The sequence below is a fragment of the Acinonyx jubatus genome, chromosome B2 (assembly GCF_027475565.1).
Source record: "Acinonyx jubatus isolate Ajub_Pintada_27869175 chromosome B2, VMU_Ajub_asm_v1.0, whole genome shotgun sequence".
In the NCBI taxonomy this organism is placed as follows: domain Eukaryota; kingdom Metazoa; phylum Chordata; class Mammalia; order Carnivora; family Felidae; genus Acinonyx; species Acinonyx jubatus.
The window spans coordinates 147845945-147867243 of record NC_069385.1 but is presented as its reverse complement, the minus strand read 5'-3'; the positions used below and the strand labels follow the sequence as shown (position 1 = coordinate 147867243).

Here is a 21299-nt window from a genome sequence, read left to right as displayed (position 1 = left end):
GCGCGCACACAGGCGCGCGCGCACACACGATTCTTTCGGAGCTGTTTCCCATGTGGAGAAGACACACCAGGCGGCGCATCACCCACTCCCTTTGGCACAGGCGTCGGGAGTCCCACGGCCTGCAACCCGCACAGTCCGAGTCGACGCGTGTGCTCAGACCGCCCCTTGAGCCCACCGACCGGACGCCAGGTGCCGAGCCCCCGGATTGGATCTTTCGCCTGAACCCTGCCCCCGGGACACGGGGCTGGGGGTGCGGAGGGGGACCCTGCCGGGGAATAAAATCCGGCCCCGAACCCCCGCGCGGTCCGGGTGGGCCCCTGACTCTACCCCCATCGCCGTTCCGGCCTCCCAGCCGCCCCCCCGCCGCCCCCAGTCCCGGCCCCTCCAGGTCCCCCCCCCCCCACCCCGCAGACCCTCGGGTCCCAGGCACCGCCCCGCCCTGACGCCGCGCCTCCCGCCCGCGCAGCGCAACAGGGCGCCTTCCGGGTCCAGGGTGCAACCGAGGAGGTGAGGGTCACCGCGGGGCTGCGACCTCGAGGGTGGAGGGTGGTCACCGCAGGGGTGCGACCTCGGGAGGGGGGCAGGGATGACCTGGGAGGGGCAGGTCACCTCAGGGGGCGACCTGGGGGGGGGCGAGAGGGGGGTCACCTGAGGGCGCGGCGGGTTCGAGCGGAGCAGGCCTGCCATGCTTGGCGAGCTGATTTTCAGACTGTCGCCGAGAGCAACCGAGGGGACCGGAGATGCGGGAAACCAGCCGACAAACGGCTTTTTCCTCGTGGATGCTTCAAAACTTGACCACGTGGCTCGCACTCCGCACCCCTCCCGAGAGGCGCCCCCTGCAGAGTCGTTCCCGCAGCAGATGTTGGCTGAGCCCTGGAACAGGGCCGGGGGCCCGCTGCCACCTGTCGCTGAGTGCCCCCTGACCCCGGCCTCCTCCGCTCGCCCGGGGACGCGCGGCTCTTCGTGTCCCGGATCTGGAGGCTGCAGGCGCCTCGGGCAGGTACTCGGGTGCCCGGGCCCAGCCGCTCTGTGCAAATCCTGCGGTCATCTTTAAGTCGTGAATAGTCCTTCTTGTCACGGTCTTCACCACGGATTGCGTGGCCTCGACTCTCTGTGGCACTCTTCCTCCGGGTAATAGAAAAACCCTTGGTCCGCCCCTGCGGCCTCCTGGTCCTGGTGTTCTGCCCCCAGCGCGTCCTGCGGGTGAGAAGCCTCCCTCCGCGCCTGCGTGTCTTCCGGAGACGGCCGCGATGCGAGCTCGCTTCCACCCTGTCCAAGGGACACGAGGCCTCAGCGCGGTGCCGGCTCCCGGGTGGCTCTATGGCTTAGCTGGTTAAAGCGCCTGTCTCGTAAACAGGAGATCCTGGGTTCGACTCCCAGTAGGGCCTGGCGTTTTCTGAAACCCACTCTTCCTGAGAATCGTTTTACGTTGGCCAGGCCCCTCGAGTCAGTCCTACTCACCTCCCAAACTCTCACCAATCTCCCGGCGGTGGAACCCGAGCTGTTCGGTTGCAGCTTGCTCGAGCTCCTTGCTCCTGAAAAGTGGATTCTCAGGGAGATGACAGTTCAAATGCGACCCACTGCCGAGGAAGGATGCTTTTCCTAGTAGAAGGGTTTTTGAGCACCTGCGGGGTGTTATAGTTTAAAGCAGGCAGACACGGAGAAATGCGTAATGTCTCTAGATTCTAGCAATCTCCAGCTCTATTTATAATGATTTCATAAAATAAGAGAAATTCATGAACCATGAATCCTGTGTTCACCTAAAAGAAAACTTGGGGTGTTTGCGGGGGGGGGGGGTGGAGAATAAACAGTTAAGATCCCTTGTTAATCCTCTTAAGGAAACTTTAGGAATAATGATCAACTGGAAGTTAAAATGTCGGGGACCCAAGAATTCCCAGGGGAGGACAAAGTTACTGTGGGAAAAGAGCAGGTTGGGGGACACCTAAGGCCACTTCGTTTGAAACGAAGTTTGTAAGATTGAACCCTGCGTGTGGGCTCTGTGCTGACAGCTTGGAGCCTGCTTGGAATTCTCTCTCTCTCTCTCTCTCTCTCTCTCTCTCTCTCTCTCTCTCTCCCCCCCTCTCTCTCCCCCTCTCTCTCCCTGCCCCTCCCCTGCTCTCTCTCCCTCCCTCTCAAAATAAATAAATAAACCTTAAAAATAAAAAAAAGAAGACATCCAGATGGCTAACAGACACGTGAAAAGATAACTCCTAAAAAAACCCCAAACAACTCAATTATTTTTTTTAATCATGATACCTGTAGTACTCTTTAGTCCCTACTCCCTATCTCCCCCAGCCCCCACCTACCTCCCCTCCAGTAACCATCAGTTTGTTCTCTATAGTTAGGAGTCTGTTTCTTGGTTTCTCTTTCTCTCTCTCTCTTGTTTTCCTTTGCCTATTTCGTCTCTTAAATTCCACATGTGAGTGGTCATATGGTATTTGTCTTTCTCTGACTGACTGACATTTTGCTCAGCATTATACTCTCTAGCTCCATCCATCTTGTTGCAAATGGCAAGATTTCATTCTTTTTAAGGCTGAGTAATATTCCACTGTATATTCTATGCCACATCTTCTTTATCCATTCATGTATCCATGGATACTTGGGATGTTTCCATAATTTGGCTATTGTAGATAATGCTGCAATAAACATCCAGGTGCGTGTATACCTTAGAATTAGTGTTTTTATATTTTTGGGGGGTAAGTATCTAGTGGTGTGATTCCTGGATCATAGGTTAGTTTTATTTTTAATTATTTGAGGAAACTCCATACAGTTTTTCACAGCAGCTGCACCAATTTGCATTTCCACCAACACTGCAAGAGGGGTCCTTTTTGTCCACATCCTCACCAACACTAATTATTTCTTGTGTTTTTGATGTTAGCCGTTTTGTGTGAGGTGATAGTTCATTATGGTTTTTATTTGTATTTCCCTGATGATGAGTGATGTTGAGCATATTTTCATGTGTCTGTTAGCCATCTGGAAGTCTTCTTTTTTTTATGTTTAAGGTTTATTTATTTATTCTGAGAGGGAGGAAGAGAGAGCGGGGAAGAGGCAGAGAGAAGTTTCCATGCAGGCTCCAAGCTGTCAGCACAGAGCTCACATGCGGGGTTCAATCTCACAAACTTCGAGATCATTACATGAGCCAAAATCAAGAGTCAGAGGCTTAACTGACTGATCCACCCTGGCACCCCTGGCCATCTGTATGGCTTCTTTGGAGAAATGTCTGTTCATGTCTTCTACCCATTTTTAATTGGGTCGTTTGTTTTTTGGGTGTCCTATCAGTTCTTTATAGATTTTGGATACTAACCTTTTATCTGATACGTCATTTGTAAATATCTTCTCCCATTCTGTCGGTTGCCTTTCAGTGTTGTTGATTGTTTCCTTTGCTGTGCAGAAGCTTTGTATTTTGATGTAATCCCAAACCACTCAATGTTTTAAATGTGCAAATATCTGAAGAAGCAACGCAAGCAACCGAGATAGAGTCAGCAAATAAGCATATGGAAAGGTGTTCGACACCGTCGGCCGTATCGGGGGATTGCAGACTGAAACAGCACTGGGATACCACTAGGTGGCTACTGCTATGGCCAAACTCCAGTACACGAACAACACCAACTGTTGGTGACCACGTGGAGCAACAGGAGCTCTGATTCGTTGCCGGTGCGGATGCAAAATGGGGCAGCCACCCTGGAAGAGAGCTTGGCAGTTTCTTGTTTGTTTGTTTGTTTTTTAATTGTTTATTTATTTTTGAGACAGAGAAAGAGCATGAACGGGGGAGGGTCAGAGAGAGGGAGACACAGAATCTGAAGCAGGCTCCAGGCTCCGAGCTGTCAGCACAGAGCCCGACGTGGGACTCGAGCTCACAGACTGTGAGATCATGACCTGAGCTGAAGTCGGATGCTTAACCGACTGAGCCACCCAGGTGCCCCCTGGCAATTTCTTACAAAATGAAAGAGTCTCACCGTGTGACGTAGCAGTAACGCCTCTCAGTACTCACCCTTGTCCACGCTGAATGGATTCTGAGAAAAGCCCATGTAGACCTGGGGTAGAAATGGTGATTTCTTTACTGTTTCCTCCTCAAACCGCCTTCCAGGAGGTACGGGGACTTGAGACCAACTGAATGAAGTCTTTTACGGAAAAGGGTGATCTGGAGCCTGGTGACTTCAGGGAGGAAGGGCCTCCTGCCCCAAGCCTGTCATCCATGGAGCGCACACTCTGCATGGCATCCAGAGGACACTCACCCGGGTCTTGAGTGTGAGATGGGCAGACACTCTGCCAACTGGGACAGAAGGCGGACCACCCGGAAGGACGCTTAACTCCCAAGATGTCAGAGTGAGGGAGCCGGCTGAGCATCCTGCCTGGCCGTGAACATGTGCTGCCTTCAGGGGGAAGGAAGCCCAACTCCCATGGCGGAGACCGGGTGGGAGGGAATTTTTCCCAGGCCTGGAGAGCCGGCCCAACACGAAAATCCAAAAGGGACTGGGGAACTTCATTTTGAACTTGCTCAGGACTGGTGCCTCCTTCTTCCCTCAAGGGCTTGCCTTTGCAGGGGGAGTGTCTACCACGGTTATCTACGCCTGTCCCACCGCTGCATTTAGGGGAGCAGATAGCCTGCAAACGGGGAGGAATTGTGTCCAGAATCGCTCACACGTAGAGCCACCGCTCACACACCCTTCGTAACTGGGCGATTTAGACGAGTTGACGCTGAAATGAGTTGAGATCTGGGGAGACTGGGCCGGGGTGCGTGTTTTGTCCTGGGGGACCCGTGGAAGGCTTTGGGGAGCAGGGGGCAGGTTGTTAGGTGCGATAGCGTCTCCCCGCTTCCCAACCTCCAAACCTGTGAGCACGGTATCCTGCACGGCAAAAGGGGCGTGGAGGACGGGAGTGAGTCACGGGTCTTGAGGCGCGGTAGTGGCCTGGCTTCTTGGTCCACAAGGCGTGGGGAGGGGACAAAAGTCGCGTGCCTTCTCTGAGGCTCGAACTCAGGACCTTCAGATTATGAGACTGACGCGCTGCCCGCTGCGCTAAGAAGGCACCTGCCCGGCGGGCCTCTCGGCCTCTCCATCCGGTCCAGCCCCGGCACCCGAGGCACACCCCGGACCCGGGAGGTCCTGCCCGCTGTCGTGCGGCCCTCCGCGGACACTGTGTCCCCGGCAGGTCACAGTGACCGATCCGAGTCCCCGGGGTTTACCCTCGAGGAAAGAAACCGCCCCGAGCGGCGCCGCCACAGGGCTGATTTCACCCCAGCCCCACGTCGGCCCCGCGTGGGGCCAGGGCGCGCAGCCCCCTCCCCAGCCCCCGACCCCCGCGGGACCTCCGGACCGCGGGCCCCGCGCCTGCCCCGCACACCCGCCCCCTGCCCCCGGGCGGCCGCGACCCGCGTCCCCGACCCCCGTCCCCGACGTCCAGGCAGCAGGTGCGGCGGGACCTCCGAGGACGGGGAAGGAGCCGCGGGGTCGGCCCCGGAAGACCACCGGCCACGCGGACCGCGTCCTGACTCAGTGCAGGCCTCCCACGTGCCATCTGGCAGCCCAGGAAACGATTCGCTTGGTTTTCCTGCGAGTAGAAGTTCCTGATTGGAAGGGCTTCGTGGAAGGGCTTCGTGATGTGCGAAACGGGATGACGTCTAACAGGAGTGTTTACGCCACCGAACCCTGGACACACGGCGGCCGCGGATGCTCGGGAGGGACGAGGGTAGTGACAGTGAGCTCCCCTGGGACGTGCTCTTTGAAGCCAATTACCTGAAGTGACGCGCGTCTCTCCATCACTTCTGTGCGCACGTTTGTGTCGTGTCCACGGTGTAGATGGGCAGTGGCCCGGGCCTGGGCGGGAGGGGGGCGGGGGTGCACGCTGCGGCGCTGGGGCTCTAAGCGGCGCCCGCCCCCCCGTGCGGACCCCGCGGGGTGTGTGGTGTTCTGGCCCCGGGGGTCGTGGGAGGGGGAGAACCCCGGGGAAGGATCGCGGGGCGGAGGGGGCGGGGAGGTTTCTCATCACCCGCAGGATCCACGAGGGGGCAGGCGTGTGGTAGCGTGGCCGAGCGGTCTAAGGCGCTGGATTAAGGCTCCAGTCTCTTCGGGGGCGTGGGTTCGAATCCCACCGCTGCCAGCCTTTATATTGTGAGCAGACCTTAGAAAAAGGTCTGGCTGCCAATTATTTATATGTAATGTAAGGTCATGAGGTTCACACGGAAGTGAGACCTCCACCAGCCACACCGAGCTCCCTAAACAGCAGGTGTGCGGTACCAGCAGAGCGGTTGTGAGACCCGACCTGGGGTGGCACTTTTGTTGAGTCTGGCCTCCCCCAGATGTTACTAAACTGTCTTCCTATAGCGCCTGGGAAGGTCCTGGTTCCCCGCCAGCCTGTCGCGCAGTGTGAGCATCACAACTGCCACGTGTGTCCTGCTAGTCCCCTGATACTGTCATGGGTTCCTTACACATATTAAGCCATCTAATATTCTCAATAATACACGAGGAGATTTGCATTAGAGATGCAAGGAGAGAAGGAGACTAAAGTTAGGACCAGGAAACCCCGTGCCTGTAGGTGGATTCAGGACGTAGTGACTGTAGTAGACAGAAAAATACCCCTTCCTCCCCATTCCTGGAAGCTGTAAATATCACCTTATATGGCAAAAAGTTGAAATGGGGAAATTATCCTGGATGGTTCAGGCGGACCTTAACTGCCTCACAACTGTCCAAGAGAGAGGGGGAAAGAAAAAGGGTATGGATACGAGGCCGAGACAAGCCACTGGGACCTTGTCAGCACCTTGATTTCCCCCCAGTAACACTGACGTTGGGACTTGTGGCCTCCGGCGCTGAGAGGAAATACCTGTAGCTTCAAGCTGCTGAGCCGGTGGTAACCTGTCACAGGAGCCTGGGACTCTAAATCAGTGTGTGTAAATGCTAAGCAACACCAGCCCAAACAATTGTTTTTGTTAGTTTCTTTGATTGCCAGCCCGACAGGTGCAAAGTGGGGTTTCGCTGCAGTTCTGTAGCTGCATTTTTGCATTTCTCTTAAGAATATTACTTATTATAATCTCATAAGTCTTATAATTATTAAAAGATTAATAATATTTCCATGTTTCACAGCCATTTGTTTTTCCTTTTTCATGAACTCAGTGTCTATACCCTTTGCACGTCTTTCCTGTGAGTTGGAATGTACTTGCTGAGGTATAGAAGTTACTTACATTAGGAAAATTAACTTCACAACACAACTTACACATTTCCCCACCATTTGTTCATTTGATTTTTCACTTCGCTTATGCAATTTCCTTGAGGGGATGACGGAGTATCTAAGCAGAATATGGCTTTAATATAGTGAGTTATGTCACTTTCATTGTTTCTGATTTTTTTTGCAAAAATTAGTTTTCTACACCAAAATCATAAAAATGTCTCCCTTGGCAGTGCTAATAATTATATTTCTGGTCCCCCCCCCACTTCTAAAATTTATATCTACTTGGAATCTATTTTATTATTGCAGGTGGTGTATTGATGTAAGCTTTGTTTTCCCAAATAACTACTCAACACCATACGCTGAACAATCCCTCCTGCTCTGTTTACTTAGTTACCACTGTTATCATACTCTAATATATATATTTGCCGCTCCCTCCTTTGGACTTTTTATTTGCTATACCAATCACTGTCACTACCCTCGTCCCTCCCGAGCATCCGCGGCCGCCGTGTGTCCAGGGTTCGGTGGCGTAAACACTCCTGTTAGACGTCATCCCGTTTCGCACATCACGAAGCCCTTCCACGAAGCCCTTCCAATCAGGAACTTCTACTCGCAGGAAAACCAAGCGAATCGTTTCCTGGGCTGCCAGATGGCACGTGGGAGGCCTGCACTGAGTCAGGACGCGGTCCGCGTGGCCGGTGGTCTTCCGGGGCCGACCCCGCGGCTCCTTCCCCGTCCTCGGAGGTCCCGCCGCACCTGCTGCCTGGACGTCGGGGACGGGGGTCGGGGACGCGGGTCGCGGCCGCCCGGGGGCAGGGGGCGGGTGTGCGGGGCAGGCGCGGGGCCCGCGGTCCGGAGGTCCCGCGGGGGTCGGGGGCTGGGGAGGGGGCTGCGCGCCCTGGCCCCACGCGGGGCCGACGTGGGGCTGGGGTGAAATCAGCCCTGTGGCGGCGCCGCTCGGGGCGGTTTCTTTCCTCGAGGGTAAACCCCGGGGACTCGGATCGGTCACTGTGACCTGCCGGGGACACAGTGTCCGCGGAGGGCCGCACGACAGCGGGCAGGACCTCCCGGGTCCGGGGTGTGCCTCGGGTGCCGGGGCTGGACCGGATGGAGAGGCCGAGAGGCCCGCCGGGCAGGTGCCTTCTTAGCGCAGCGGGCAGCGCGTCAGTCTCATAATCTGAAGGTCCTGAGTTCGAGCCTCAGAGAAGGCACGCGACTTTTGTCCCCTCCCCACGCCTTGTGGACCAAGAAGCCAGGCCACTACCGCGCCTCAAGACCCGTGACTCACTCGCGTCCTCCACGCCCCTTTTGCCGTGCAGGATACCGTGCTCACAGGTTTGGAGGTTGGGAAGCGGGGAGACGCTATCGCACCTAACAACCTGCCCCCTGCTCCCCAAAGCCTTCCACGGGTCCCCCAGGACAAAACACGCACCCCGGCCCAGTCTCCCCAGATCTCAACTCATTTCAGCGTCAACTCGTCTAAATCGCCCAGTTACGAAGGGTGTGTGAGCGGTGGCTCTACGTGTGAGCGATTCTGGACACAATTCCTCCCCGTTTGCAGGCTATCTGCTCCCCTAAATGCAGCGGTGGGACAGGCGTAGATAACCGTGGTAGACACTCCCCCTGCAAAGGCAAGCCCTTGAGGGAAGAAGGAGGCACCAGTCCTGAGCAAGTTCAAAATGAAGTTCCCCAGTCCCTTTTGGATCTATTTCCGGGCTCTATTCTGTTCCATTCTATTTTTCCCACCAACACCACACTGTCTTGATCACTATGGCTTTCTAGTAAATCCGAGGTCAGGTAGTGACAGTCCTCGAAATCTGTTCTTCTTCAGTTTTGTGTTGGTTATTCTGAGCCATTTGTCTCAACTTTAGAATCGGTTTGTCAATATTCTAAGTAACTTGCTGGAGTTTGGATTGGGATTTCCTTGAATTTATCAATCAGGCTGTGTGGAGTCTCGGGTCTGCGGTCCAGGTAGACAGCAGGGAAATGTTTTCAAGGTCTGCAGGTGGAAGTCACGGGGGATCCCTCCCCATCCCTGCCTCCCCCCCAGGGGAGCTGCACTCGGGGTTGTGCTTGCCTGACTGGCGGAGGGGGCGGGGGGGGGGGGGAAGGGAGGGAGAGGGGAGGGGAGGGAAGGGAGGGAGATAAGTTTGGGGAGAGAGGGAGGGAGAAAAACAAAGACCCGGAGTTTAGGGCCAGGATCCTTTGGAATTCGGTGCGGATGTCACGCGGGGCAGAGTCCACACGCGGTCTGGGCGCGTCCTCCCACGCCGGTCCCTGCCTCCCGGTCTCCCGCCCTCCGCCCCTCACCTCCGGGTGTCCAGGACCCCTGCCCGCAGACATCCCCCCAGTCCCAGACCCCACCCCGGTCAGTCGCGGAGCCTTTCCGGGGGCGCAGCGAGACCAGGTGCCAGCTTGTGCGCCTGGCTCTCGGCGCCCTGGGTACGACCTTGGGGAGGGGGTGCGGGCGATCACTGGGGTGCGACCTCCGGTGCGGGGTGCGGGTCACCGAGAGGGATGCGACCTCGGGGGGCCGGGGGCGGGTCACTGCAGGGAGGTGCGACCTCGAGGGCGTGGGTCAGGTCACCGTGGGGTGCTACGTCGGGGAGGCGGGGGGAGGGGGCGGGTCACGGCTGGGTGAGACTTGGGGGGCGGGGGGGCGGGTCACCGCGAGGGATGCGACTTCGAGGGGGAGTCGGGGAGCGGGTCACGGGTTGGTGCGACCTCGGGGGTTGGGGCGGATCACCGCGGGGGATGCGACCTCGGGGGGTGGTGCTAGAGGGGAGAAGGCGTCCCCGTCGCCAGCTGAAGACGCCCCTCCCTCTCAGGCGGCCCGGGCTGCGCGGGGTGGGCGGAGCAGCATTCGCCGGAACCGTAAAGCCCCAGGAGGGCCGACCCGGACCCAGGAACCAGCTGGGGCGCCGGGGGCCTCTCCGCCTCCCCTTCGCCTCCAGCGGGGCACCTGCGCGGGTCCCGGCAGCGCCCTCCGCGCGGGCGTCGTGGATTGGAGACGCGGCATGCCTCGCTTGGCCGAGGTCCACACCCCGGCATCCCGCTCCCAGCTCCTGACCCTCCCTGCAAGTGACTGCTTGCGCAGTGCAGGTGCCGGGTGCTCGGGCGGCTCTCCGAGAGTCCTGCGTGAAGCTCCTTTGTTAGAGACCCCAACTTCGCACATTCGAAGGTGGAGTCCACGTTACAGAAGAGGCGCAGCCCCCGCAAGGTGTGATTTTGGAAGACGTCACCCCGCTTGGGCGTTACGGGGGATGGCGTCGACTTACTGAGGGCTAGCCTCGGCCTGAGAGAGGTGCTGTGGGTTATCCTTGGACCGAACGAAGCGCTGGGAGGCCTAACAGGGCAGAGGCGCGGAGCGTGTCCGCTTCCCACCGGGTCCTGCACCTGCACCTGCCGGGGCGGGAACGTTTAGTCTGAGAGCGAGGACAGACCCAGCACCGACCCCGCTGTGCGCGCAGGCCCCATGGCTTAGTTGGTTAAAGCGCCTGTCTTGTAAACAGGAGATCCTGGGTTCGAGTCCCAGTGGGGCCTCGGCTTTTCTCTTATGGATCCATTAACCCCTTCTGCTCCTTGTTCTGCACTGTATTCATTCAGTGTTTCTATAGATTCTGACACAAGCACTCGTAAAGCACTTGTGACTGTGAAATTCTCACTCTCAAGGGAAAGTGATGTTCCTTTATGATCAAAGTGATAACAACTGTAAGAGAGGGAATCAATAGAAATGGGCCTCCGGTGACTCAGAGGCGAGAAACACAGAAATCGGCAACTCCCTACTTTGCTGAAGCTCCTCCGTGTCCTCGCTTTTTGGGGGGGAGGGACGTGGCGAGGGAGGGGGGGAGAGAATATAAATGTTCCCAACTCTTAAAACCTTTTCCGAACTCCCACAGAATTTATTAGTGATTCTAGAAAACCCAGCATGGTATGTTTTACATGTGATTTTCCAAATACTACTAAATTATAAAATAGTAATTTATATTTTCTTATGTGTCTTCAGTCTTCAAGGGAGGCTTTTAGTCCCCAAGGAACTAAATAAATTGGCCCCACGGGAAACTGAACTTCGGTTCTGCAGTTTAAAACGCAGAACGATCCTACAACGCAGTGATTGCCAAGCTGGGTATGCACTGGAGTCACCTAGGGAACTTGTTACAACAGTTTCTTGGGACTCATCCCCAGATGTTTTAATTTGGTGAAGGACCCAGCTGTGTGTACTTTTAGCAATTACCTTTGCAAAACTCCAGCTTAAAATATTACAGACAGAGCTGAACCCAGAGGGAGGTGGCGGTATGCCCTTCGCATTTTCGTCCTGGTTCACGAACATCCACTTACCCTCCTATCATCAAGTTCGAATTGTGGGACGTCTACAATATTCCAGGTGTTTCCAGACCCACCCTCTCTTAACCCACCAATCCTGTCGAACACATGTAATAAATAGCTCTTTGTCAATGAGAAAACAGCCTCCATAATGTTCACAGACACATAGTTAAGGACAAAGTTCAATGTCAAACCCAAGTCTGTCTGTCTGATTCTAGAACCCATGCTTTTCTCATGATACATGTCTTCTATTTTATTAAAGTCAATAATGAAGTCTTTGGTCACAGAGCTGAACAAAGTTAAGTGACTTGGACTGATCTCAAACCTAGTCCAATGGGCTTGGGAACAGGAGATAACTCTGGTGTTTGTTTGTTTGAGAAAATTCTTGCCCAGTGAACGACTGCTCAACTCATGTTTGAATCATGGAAGAGGAAAATGTAAAACAAAACCTCAGGAAATGATGTAAGAAGTTCTCCATGAGGAATGAGCAGGCCCTGTGAACAAACCGGGCCTGTCTCCTAGGATCTATCTTCTTTTGCCCTGGACAAGCTCTCATCATCCCCTGCTTCTTTTGATTTAAACATAGTGTATTAGTCAGCTGGGGCTGCTGTAACAAAATATCACAGACTGGGTGGTTTAAACAACAGAAGTTTATCTTCTCGTAGTTCTGGAGGCTAAAAGTCCAAGATCAAGGTGCCATCAGAGTGGTTTTCTGGTGAGGCCTCTCCTCCACCTTGTAGACATCAGCCTTCCTGCTGAATCCTCACATGGCTTTTCAAGGGAAGAGAGAGACAGTGAGACACTGTGATCGATCTGGTAGCTCTTTCCCTTCTTACCAGGACACCAGTCTTATTAAGGGCACCACCCTTATGACCTCAGTTCATCTTAATTAATTCCTTAAAGACCCTATCCCCAAATATAGGCACATTAGGGGTTAGGGCTTCAACATATGAGTTATGAGTTGGAAGGGCAGGGGTGGGGGGACACAATTCAGCCCATAACAAGCAGGAGAGGGAGAATTGTGTGGCTGAGCTCTGAGTAACAACTTCGTCATGACGGCATCTAAGAGCTGCTAAAGTGCTACCTGCTGAAAAGGGAGCTTTGTGGATGTGAAGAAAGTGTTGAGAAAAACAAGTGTTGTCATATAGTTAGCAAGGATTTGGCCTTCAAAACACTTTTTAAATTGCTTTTTCTGTTCTGCCTGGTCCTGAGGAGTGACCTGGTCTGACATATTCTCCCATATCATAATGGAGATAGCTGGAAATTGTCCCAGCCTTTGGAGGAAATAAAAGGAAGACTCAATTTGATTAACACCGTCCTGAAGCCAGCTGAGAAAGACATGAGCCTTGTCTCCAAGGAAACTCCAATATGGTTGAAAAGACCAAATAAACACATATCCTAAACACTTCAGACATAAGAAAACCAATGCTTACTCATGACATTTGCGAAGAATTCACTTGGTGTCTGAATTCTGGAAATGTGTGAGCCTTGGGTACGTTGGACAAATTACACCTTTTTAAGCTTCAAGTTCCTCAGCTATAAAATTAGGACATTAGGGGCGCCTGGGTGGCTCAGTTGGTTAAGTGTCCACCTTTGGCTCAGGTCATGATCTCTTGGTTTGTGAGTTCAAGCCCTGCGTTGGGCTCTGGGGTGACAGCTCAGAGCCTGAAGCCTGCTTCGGATTCTGTGTCTCCGTCTCTCTCTCTCTCTCTCTCTCTCTCTCTGTCCCTCCCCTGCTTGTACTCTGTCTCTCTCTCTCTCTCAAAAGAAAATAAACATTAAAAAATAAAATAAAATGAGAACATTCATAATGCCCATCTCAAGGAGTTGTTAGCATTGTATGAGAACATTCGTCATTGCATTCATCATTAATGCAATATATGCTTTCTGCAAATTGTTGGGGTAAATCCTACTCCCCCTTGCTATTATGATGGGACTAATGAGTGGAGGCAGTGATGCCCTCTATAATCATAACCCAAACTGTAAATGAAAGATGGATGCTGTTTCTCCAGGGAGATTCACTTGCCAGGGATGTGCCCCACCCCGCCCCCAGGGGCCACTGGCATAATGGGTGAGAACTGGCTTTATATGCCTTTGAACCAGACTTGGAACCCAGGCCTCAGGAAACACATTCACCCTACCTGCCGCATCAAGACCCTTAGTGGCTCTTACTGAAGCCGAATCGTGCTTGCTTCCCTCTCCCAGGACTTTTGGGATCCAACCCTTTTGCAATCTTTCTCCTGACTAAAAGCTTCTATAGCTAAAGACACCTGCTTAATACAAGTTCAAATGAGAAGAGGTATGTTCTGGTGATGTCTCTTTCTAGTCACACCAGCCAAGAGGGAAATGGGTATTGTTCAGTTTTATTTTGTTTTGAGACAGAAAGTGAAGGTTCCAAACTGTGAACAAGATCAAGCATGGTGAGGCGACCCCATGAGCTAAATGAATTCTCATTCTGCCAGAGCAATGGCTAGCGTGTCTCCACTTCAGTCCAGAATTATGTGCAAAAGATCCCATTGTCTAGGAGACAGGAGGAAAGAGAGCAGGTGTCACTAAAAATCAGTTCTCTAAAGGCCAATACTCTGAAGATAAATGTGAAGATCAAACGTTGTGAACAGTGACCAATAAGCCAAAGTATTGAGGATTTTTGGTGGGGGAGGGGATGCTGTGGGATCTTGTTTTATTCTTTTCCTCTGCCATTTCATACGCAGATGTAGGAACTTCCTGGCAAATGTAGTTTATTATGTTCTCGGTTTTGTGTTTTTAATTTATTTTTGAGAGAGAGAGAAAGACAGAGCATGAGTAAGGGGGGCAGAGAGAGAGGGAGACAGAATCTGAAGCAGGCTCCAGGCTCTGAGCTGTCAGCCCAGAGCCCAACATGGGGCTTGAACCAACGAACAGCGAGATCATGACCTGAGACAAAGTTGCCCACTTAACCGACTGAGCCACCCTGGGTGCCCCTGTCCTCTGTTTTCGGAGACATGTTCCCTTACCACTGCCTCTGCCCTGATATCTGTCCTTGGTGGTGGAATAGCAGCAACAAAGCGTCCTAACCGTAGATGCAGGTGGTTGTGTGACACTTCGTGAATGGGAATTTGGTCAAGCTGACACAGAAGTGACTTGAGAAGCAGAATTCATCCTCTGGACCCTGAGGACCCATTGTTACAGGCCAAGCTTTAAATTTACCTTTTTTTTAGGATGCCTTTTTTGGTTAAATCACATACTCCTATCAACCCTCACATACAAGCCCCTTCCTGTTCACTGCATTTCCATTCTCTCAGCACCTCGGACTAACACTTCAGATTCCTCTCCACTGCTTCCTCTGTCTTGCACACATACCTGGCTCCTGACCATTTCCTAGCTGACACTCTCAGCCTCTCTCCCTGGACTCCTGCAGCAAATTTCCAACCGACCCCCCAGTTTCCAGTCTCCTCCCCTCAATCCCTCATTCTGCGGCCCTAGTAAATGTTCGGAGTGCCGCTCCCGTCATTTCACAGTCCTTCCGAAAAAAGTCCTGATTTGCTCAGACCCCTTAACCTCATATTCAAGATTTTCCATATCCTGGACTTGAGTTATTTCTACAACCTGGTTTTCCACTGTGCCAGTCTATGCATCCTAGGCTGCACCATCAGTGCGTGCTTCCAGTTTTCAAAAAAATGCGTCTCTCTCTAATGCCCTTTGCCATCACTTAGAGATCTCAAGATCCCCTTCCATCCCTTTTCATTTAATTTTCATTTATGTTCAAAGTTAAGAAATAAAAGAATACTATGAGCTCGCATCGAAAAACCTTCCTCATCGCTCCTCACTCTTGATTCCTGTTCGCCTGAGGTAACACATTTTTAACAATTTTGGTGTTTTCTTCTATTCACCCATATTTCCTAATAACCGGCTTTCATTCTCTTTGGAGTTTTTCACTTTAAACATGATTTGTTTATTGTTTACTATGAAAAATGAGGAACTTTAACCCTTACATAACGAGAGAGTGAAAGGAAGAGCAAATGAGAGAGAGAAGACAGAGAGAGAACGCGCTCTATGCCTCACCCTGCGAGTATTCACACATCGCACTGTTTAGTTACAGCAGCATTGAGGGTTTACGCTTTCGTGACTGTGTAAACATTAGTAACGATGGAATCATGTGATGAACCACAGCTGCTTAAAACTGTCCTCTCAGTTCTATCGCAGATGGTACAAAATTCCTTTTTTTAATTTTTATTTTTATCGTTTTGGGAGCTATGCTGTTCGACCCTTGCCGTACTCGAACACGTTCCCAAGATATCCCATTACTGTTGTTATGGGATTGCCCCTCATCCTGGGTTCCCTGTCTCCTGGGGTCGTCCTATTGTTTTGTTCTCTCCCCTATTTTGAAGGTACATAGCTTCCAATAACTCCCTAAGAAATGGTGCCTGGGAAATGGCATTTGGGGTTTTGTTCATGCCTTCAAATGTCTTCTTCTAACTTCATACTTGATTGCTTGGTTGTGAATAGAATTCTAGGTTAGAAATCATTTCCTTGAGAATTTTAAAATCATCGCCCTTCCCTTCTCACTTCCATGGTTGCTGTTAGGAAGTTCAGTACCATTTTTTATTTTATTGTACTTCATATGCATATTTTCCCCTCTGGAAGTCTTTGGGATCCTGTCATCCTGATTTATCTGGATGCCACCTATATCCTCATTCCAATTCTTGGAGTCCCGCTCTTTCCTCCTCAGTGCCCTGACTTACGAGAGACCTGCAGAAAATTTCAACCCACTTTCTGGTACCATTTTCTGTTTCAGTCAAGGTCCCTGGTCGTAAACAAAGATAATGATTCTGATAAGTTAAGCAGAAAGGAGATATTGGAAGAGTGGTAGTTTGCAGCATCAACGCAAAAGGAGAAGAACCAAACTTGATCAACAAGCAGAAATGAAGGGAAGCAAGACACAGCCAAGATCCCACTCCAGAAAGACGATGAAGGATATATCCTTTAATGCTGTCACATGGGACATCAGTCAGGGAGGCACCTGCTCTGACAGTCCATTTCCTCCTCCCCATTCTTTTGCATCATTTTACCAAGATTCAGATCCTGTGTAGAAGAGTCTGACTGACCACATGTAGATCACACGTACCCTTTAGCTCAAGGTTGCTGGGAGAAGAATACACTGCCCACCTCCCAATGGCTTCTTTAATCATACAGAAGAGCCACAACCACTAATGTCCACTAACCTATCACACAGTGCTTTGGTTTAGGAAAGAGATAGATAGATAGATAGATAGATATAGATACATAGAGATAGATATAGAGATAGAGATAGATAGAGATATAGATGATATAGATATAGATTTGAAAGCACTTTCTCTACTGAAAGGGCTTTTTCAAATGTTACTTTATAATGTTAATTATAATTATGATATTCATTAATGTTATGATTTATATTGAGCATGTCCCCCACCTGTCTCGCATAAAAGTATATTTTTTCTCATGTCTTCAAAACTTCTGCTAACTTGGGGTTTTAAAATCAACCTTATCTTCCTTGTTCTTAGCAGGTGTCTCCCATCAAAATTCAATGAAGCACATGAATGAAAGTTTTCCAGAAGACTTAATTCTTATGGGTTTTACCAAATACCCTTGGTTGGATCTCCCTCTCTTCTTTGCCCTCCTGATTTCCTACACGTTGACACTGTTGGGAAATATTGCTATTATTCTGGTTTCTCAACTAGATTCCCAACTCCAAAGTCCTATGTATTTCTTCCTCACAAACCTCTCCTTTTTGGACCTCTGTTTCACCACCACGACAGTACCCCAAATGCTGTTCAACTTGGGAGGCTCCAACAAGAACATCACTTATATAGGCTGTATGGTGCAGGCCTATATATTTCACTGGCTGGGCTGTACTGAATGTGTCCTGCTTGGCATCATGGCCTTAGACCGCTATGTGGCTGTGTGTAAGCCTCTGAGGTACTCTGTAATCATGGACCACAAGCACTGCCAGCAGCTCTCCAGCTCAGCCTGGCTCATTGGTCTGGCAAATTCACTGCTGCAGTCGACACTCACAGTCCAGCTGCCCCTGTGTGGGGATCAGGAGCTAGATCACTTCTTTTGTGAGCTGCCCGGGCTTATTAAGATGGCTTGCACGGACACCACAATCAATGAGGTCACTTTAGCAGTGGTGGCCACCTTTCTGATAATGGGACCCCTCTCCATGATTCTTGTCTCTTACAGTTGTATTGCCCAAGCTGTATTTTGAATCCCTTCTGCTGATAGGAGACTTAAGGCCTTCAACACTTGTTCATCACACTTACTGGTGGTGTCTTTATTTTATGGCCCCGGCATCTACATCTACATGCAGCCCTCAGGGGACAGCCCTCAGGACCTTACCAAAGCTCTGACACTGTTTTACTGTGTTATTACTCCTATGGCCAACCCATTCATCTACACCTTGAGGAACAAGGATGTTAAAGGAGCTTTGAGGAGATTTCTGAGGAGTGCCACTTTGTCCAAAAGAATATGAGAAAATGATGCTTTACTCTGAATTGAAAAGCTCAACAATAAACTGAAATATATCCTCCTTTAAATATATGTTTCACCAGAATTGTGCTCAGAAGCCAACTCAAGAAAACCTTCATGTGCTATATTTATCTACACCACTTTTAACACCAGTTATGTTGGTTTATTTCCAACACGAGCCAATTCTCTGACACCAATGGGGTGGCCTACAGTTCGATTCAATTCTGATACTAACTACCCAGAGTTAGTATAGACTCCACAACTTAAGGGCTCAGTCCCACAAAAACAGCCTCCACCTTGGATGTCAAGCAGAAGTCCAGGCCACCTATACTTATGACCCACAAACTAAGTCAAGGATTTCTACAACCTCCTCAGGTTTGATAATTGGCCAGAACAGTATATAAAACTCAAGGAAACACTTTTCTTACTTTTACCAGTTTGTTACTAAAAAAACAAAACAAAACAAAACAAAACAAAACCACCTAGGAAGTGCCGAATGCAAGAGGTGCATGTGGTGAGGCTTGGCAGGGAGGGGTGGTGGGTAGGATGTCCATTCATTCTCAGAGCATGACACCTCCCAGCACCTCAGTGTGTTTACCAACCTTGAAACTCTCTAAACCCCATTGTTTAGGGGGTTTTATGAAAGCTCCATTACACAAGCACGATTGATTAAATTATTGGTGAGTGATTCAATCTCCAGCCTCTTCCCCTCTGGGGAATCCAAGGAAGGGGCCAGAAATTCCAACCCTCCCATAGAGGTTGTTCCCTCTGGCAACCAGCCCCTTCGTCTGAGGCCATGAATCACGTTATTAGGATAAACTCAAGTATGACTCACATTTACAACAGGTGTTGTTAATCGCAACAAATTAAATGTGAATCAAAAAGTTGGTATGGTAACTACTTAATTTGGGTCTATTCTTCATAGTATAAATTATAACCAATTATATTTGAATCAAAAAGTTAACATTTTAAAAAGCTTTTCATTAAAAATAATATATTTTCTGTCACATTTGTAGAAGGGAATTGAATTTATGACAATTGAATAAATGGAATGCAAGACCAAACAAGATGAATAGAAATGATAAAGATGTATGTCACAAAATAAACATAAAAAGTAAAGTTGTGGTTTTGAAAGTGTAGCCAATATTATATTTTTTCTATGCAAAATATAATAATTATATAATATATATATTACCCTGCAATAACTAGATAAGCAACAGCTAATAGATAAATATACAGATAGCTTATGTATGGGGAAATATAGGGCAATATACCATCATGTGACAAAACTTGGTCTTACAAGCAAATTTTTAAAAATGCAGACAAGGTTGCAAACTGACGTGGGTTCCTGGCTCCTTCTGCTAATACAAGCTGGGAAATGTGATAGGTATATGAAAAAAGTTGATGGGTTTTAGAAAATAATATTTTTTCAATGTGAGAAATAGTTGGAATATGTAAATTAGCTTAGTGCTGTTATCTGGAGGGCAACAGGACCCTAGAGAAAGAGCTTTGAGGGCCAAGACTAGAGGATAATCTTGGGAAAACCTTCTCGCTCCCATTTGACATGAGGGGATCCTTGTCCTCATTTTGGAAAAGCTAAGCTGTCTGTTGTTCTTTGAAATATGAGGTGGTTACAGCCTTTTGGAAAGCAATCTAACAGGACCTGTTATTATTAAAAATATATATGTTCTTCTACCCAGCAATTTTACTAGAAATAAAATCATCTGTGAGGAGGGCATGCATAAGAATAAATGCTGCAGGGGCACCTGGGTGGCTCAGTTGGTTAAGAGCCAACTTCGGCTCAGGTCATGATCTCGTGGTTCATGAGTTTGAGCCCGGAGTCAGGCTTTGTGCTGACAGCTCAGAGCCTGGAGCCCACTTCAGATTCTGTGTCTTCCTCTCTCTCTGCTCCTTCCCCACTTGTGCTCTGTCTCTCTCTGTCTCTCAAAATAAATAAACATTTAAAAAATTAAAAAAAAAAAGAATAAATATTGCAGACTTGTTCATTATAACAACAACAAAAAAAAAAGAAATATTTTTTAGGGGGATCCTGGGTGGCTCCGTTAGTTAAGTGTCCAAGCCTTGATATCAGCTGGGGTTGTGATCTCACAGTTGTGGGATCGAGCCCTGAGTTGAGCTCTGCATTGACAGTGGGAAGCCTGCTTGAGATTCTCTCTCTCCCTCTCTCTGCCCCTTTCCTGTGCACTTTATCTCTCTTTAGAAATAAAGAAACGTCAAAACAAAAAGAAATATATTTTAGTATGCTATTGATAGTAAATTAGCTATTAAAATAAGTGCCTTAAGACCATTAAAAATAATGCTTAAAAATTATTCCAGATGACTTGGAAGGATCTATCTGGCTGTAGGGGCTCTTTACACATGATAACTGCCTGGTATGTGTACTGTTATTCTTATTTTACAGATAAGGAAATGAGGTACACAGAGATTTAGTAACTGGATCCTGTAGGGACCAAGGGCAGGCTGTCCCAAGATGGGCCTCCTAGGTGTGAAGGCTATTTTGAGTTAAAAAGCAATAGAAACCCAGCAGATTCTGGAAAAGCTCTTTACCACAGTTACCTAAAAAGAATTTAGGTAGAAGAGCTGCTCCAGGAAGAGCAGTAACCATGGACAACCACACTATGGTATGAAGTAGGCATGGTGGTCATAGAGGAACCTGGCAAGGCTTCTTTGATCAGGGTCCTCCTCTATTTCCCATTGTTTCTGAGCGGTCGTGAAAACGTTTGTTTACCAGACACTTAACTCTTTTTCATCTGGTGAACTGCATTCCTTCCCTTGGAGTCTCAGACTCCGACCCCTTCTCTTTAGTTGAGAATGACATATGTGCCTCATTTTGCCAGTCTTTGGAATTTCATGTCTGTGTGGCTTCCCCTCACGTATACTATTAAATTTGATGCTCTCCCTTCAATCCGTCAATTTGATTCTTGTTGGGCTATAAGGATCTTTAGGGCAACAGGTATTCTTGCTCCCCCACGATCCATAGCACAAAACTAACCGACCGGTTAAACACCACAGTGCCCGTCTGTAATTGCACATGAACATGTGTCTGCATATATGATCACACGAGCCGGGTGGAAAATGTGGAAAGGGACAAGGGGAAGTGTAGACTTCGGGATGGCAGAGGTGGAGAGAGGAAGAGGAAAACCGTGGAGGGGGGGGGAGTGGAAGAAGAACAAAATCAGTATCTCCAGACTGACGGTCATTTCTGGACCAGCCAGCCAGGTGTTGACCCGGAAGAGCCCTGGTTCTGCCAATTCCCAGGCCACACGGCACCACCTGGGACAAAACGCAGCGGTTTCCGGCCGGCGGGAGCC

General features: G+C 50.0%; 1 protein-coding gene and 5 non-coding genes across 6 annotated transcripts; 5 read left to right on the top strand and 1 right to left on the bottom strand.

Annotated features, from left to right (window-relative positions):
- The first annotated feature begins 1314 nt into the window (after positions 1 to 1314).
- TRNAT-CGU (transfer RNA threonine (anticodon CGU)) lies at positions 1315 to 1388 on the top strand. Its single transcript has one exon. It is a non-coding gene; the product is annotated as a tRNA-Thr (tRNA).
- Positions 1389 to 4955: 3567 nt separating this feature from the next.
- On the bottom strand, positions 4956 to 5028 carry TRNAM-CAU (transfer RNA methionine (anticodon CAU)). The gene has a single exon. It is a non-coding gene; the product is annotated as a tRNA-Met (tRNA).
- Positions 5029 to 6017: 989 nt separating this feature from the next.
- Positions 6018 to 6099, top strand: TRNAL-AAG (transfer RNA leucine (anticodon AAG)). The gene has a single exon. It is a non-coding gene; the product is annotated as a tRNA-Leu (tRNA).
- A 2200-nt stretch (positions 6100 to 8299) lies between these two features.
- On the top strand, positions 8300 to 8372 carry TRNAM-CAU (transfer RNA methionine (anticodon CAU)). The gene has a single exon. It is a non-coding gene; the product is annotated as a tRNA-Met (tRNA).
- A 2258-nt stretch (positions 8373 to 10630) lies between these two features.
- Positions 10631 to 10704, top strand: TRNAT-UGU (transfer RNA threonine (anticodon UGU)). Its single transcript has one exon. It is a non-coding gene; the product is annotated as a tRNA-Thr (tRNA).
- Positions 10705 to 16959: 6255 nt separating this feature from the next.
- LOC106989575 (olfactory receptor 2B11-like) lies at positions 16960 to 17971 on the top strand. The gene is given in 1 exon segment (XM_015088067.2): positions 16960 to 17971. A coding segment is annotated over 1 exon segment (945 nt). The 5' UTR covers positions 16960 to 17026.
- The last annotated feature ends 3328 nt before the right edge of the window (positions 17972 to 21299 follow it).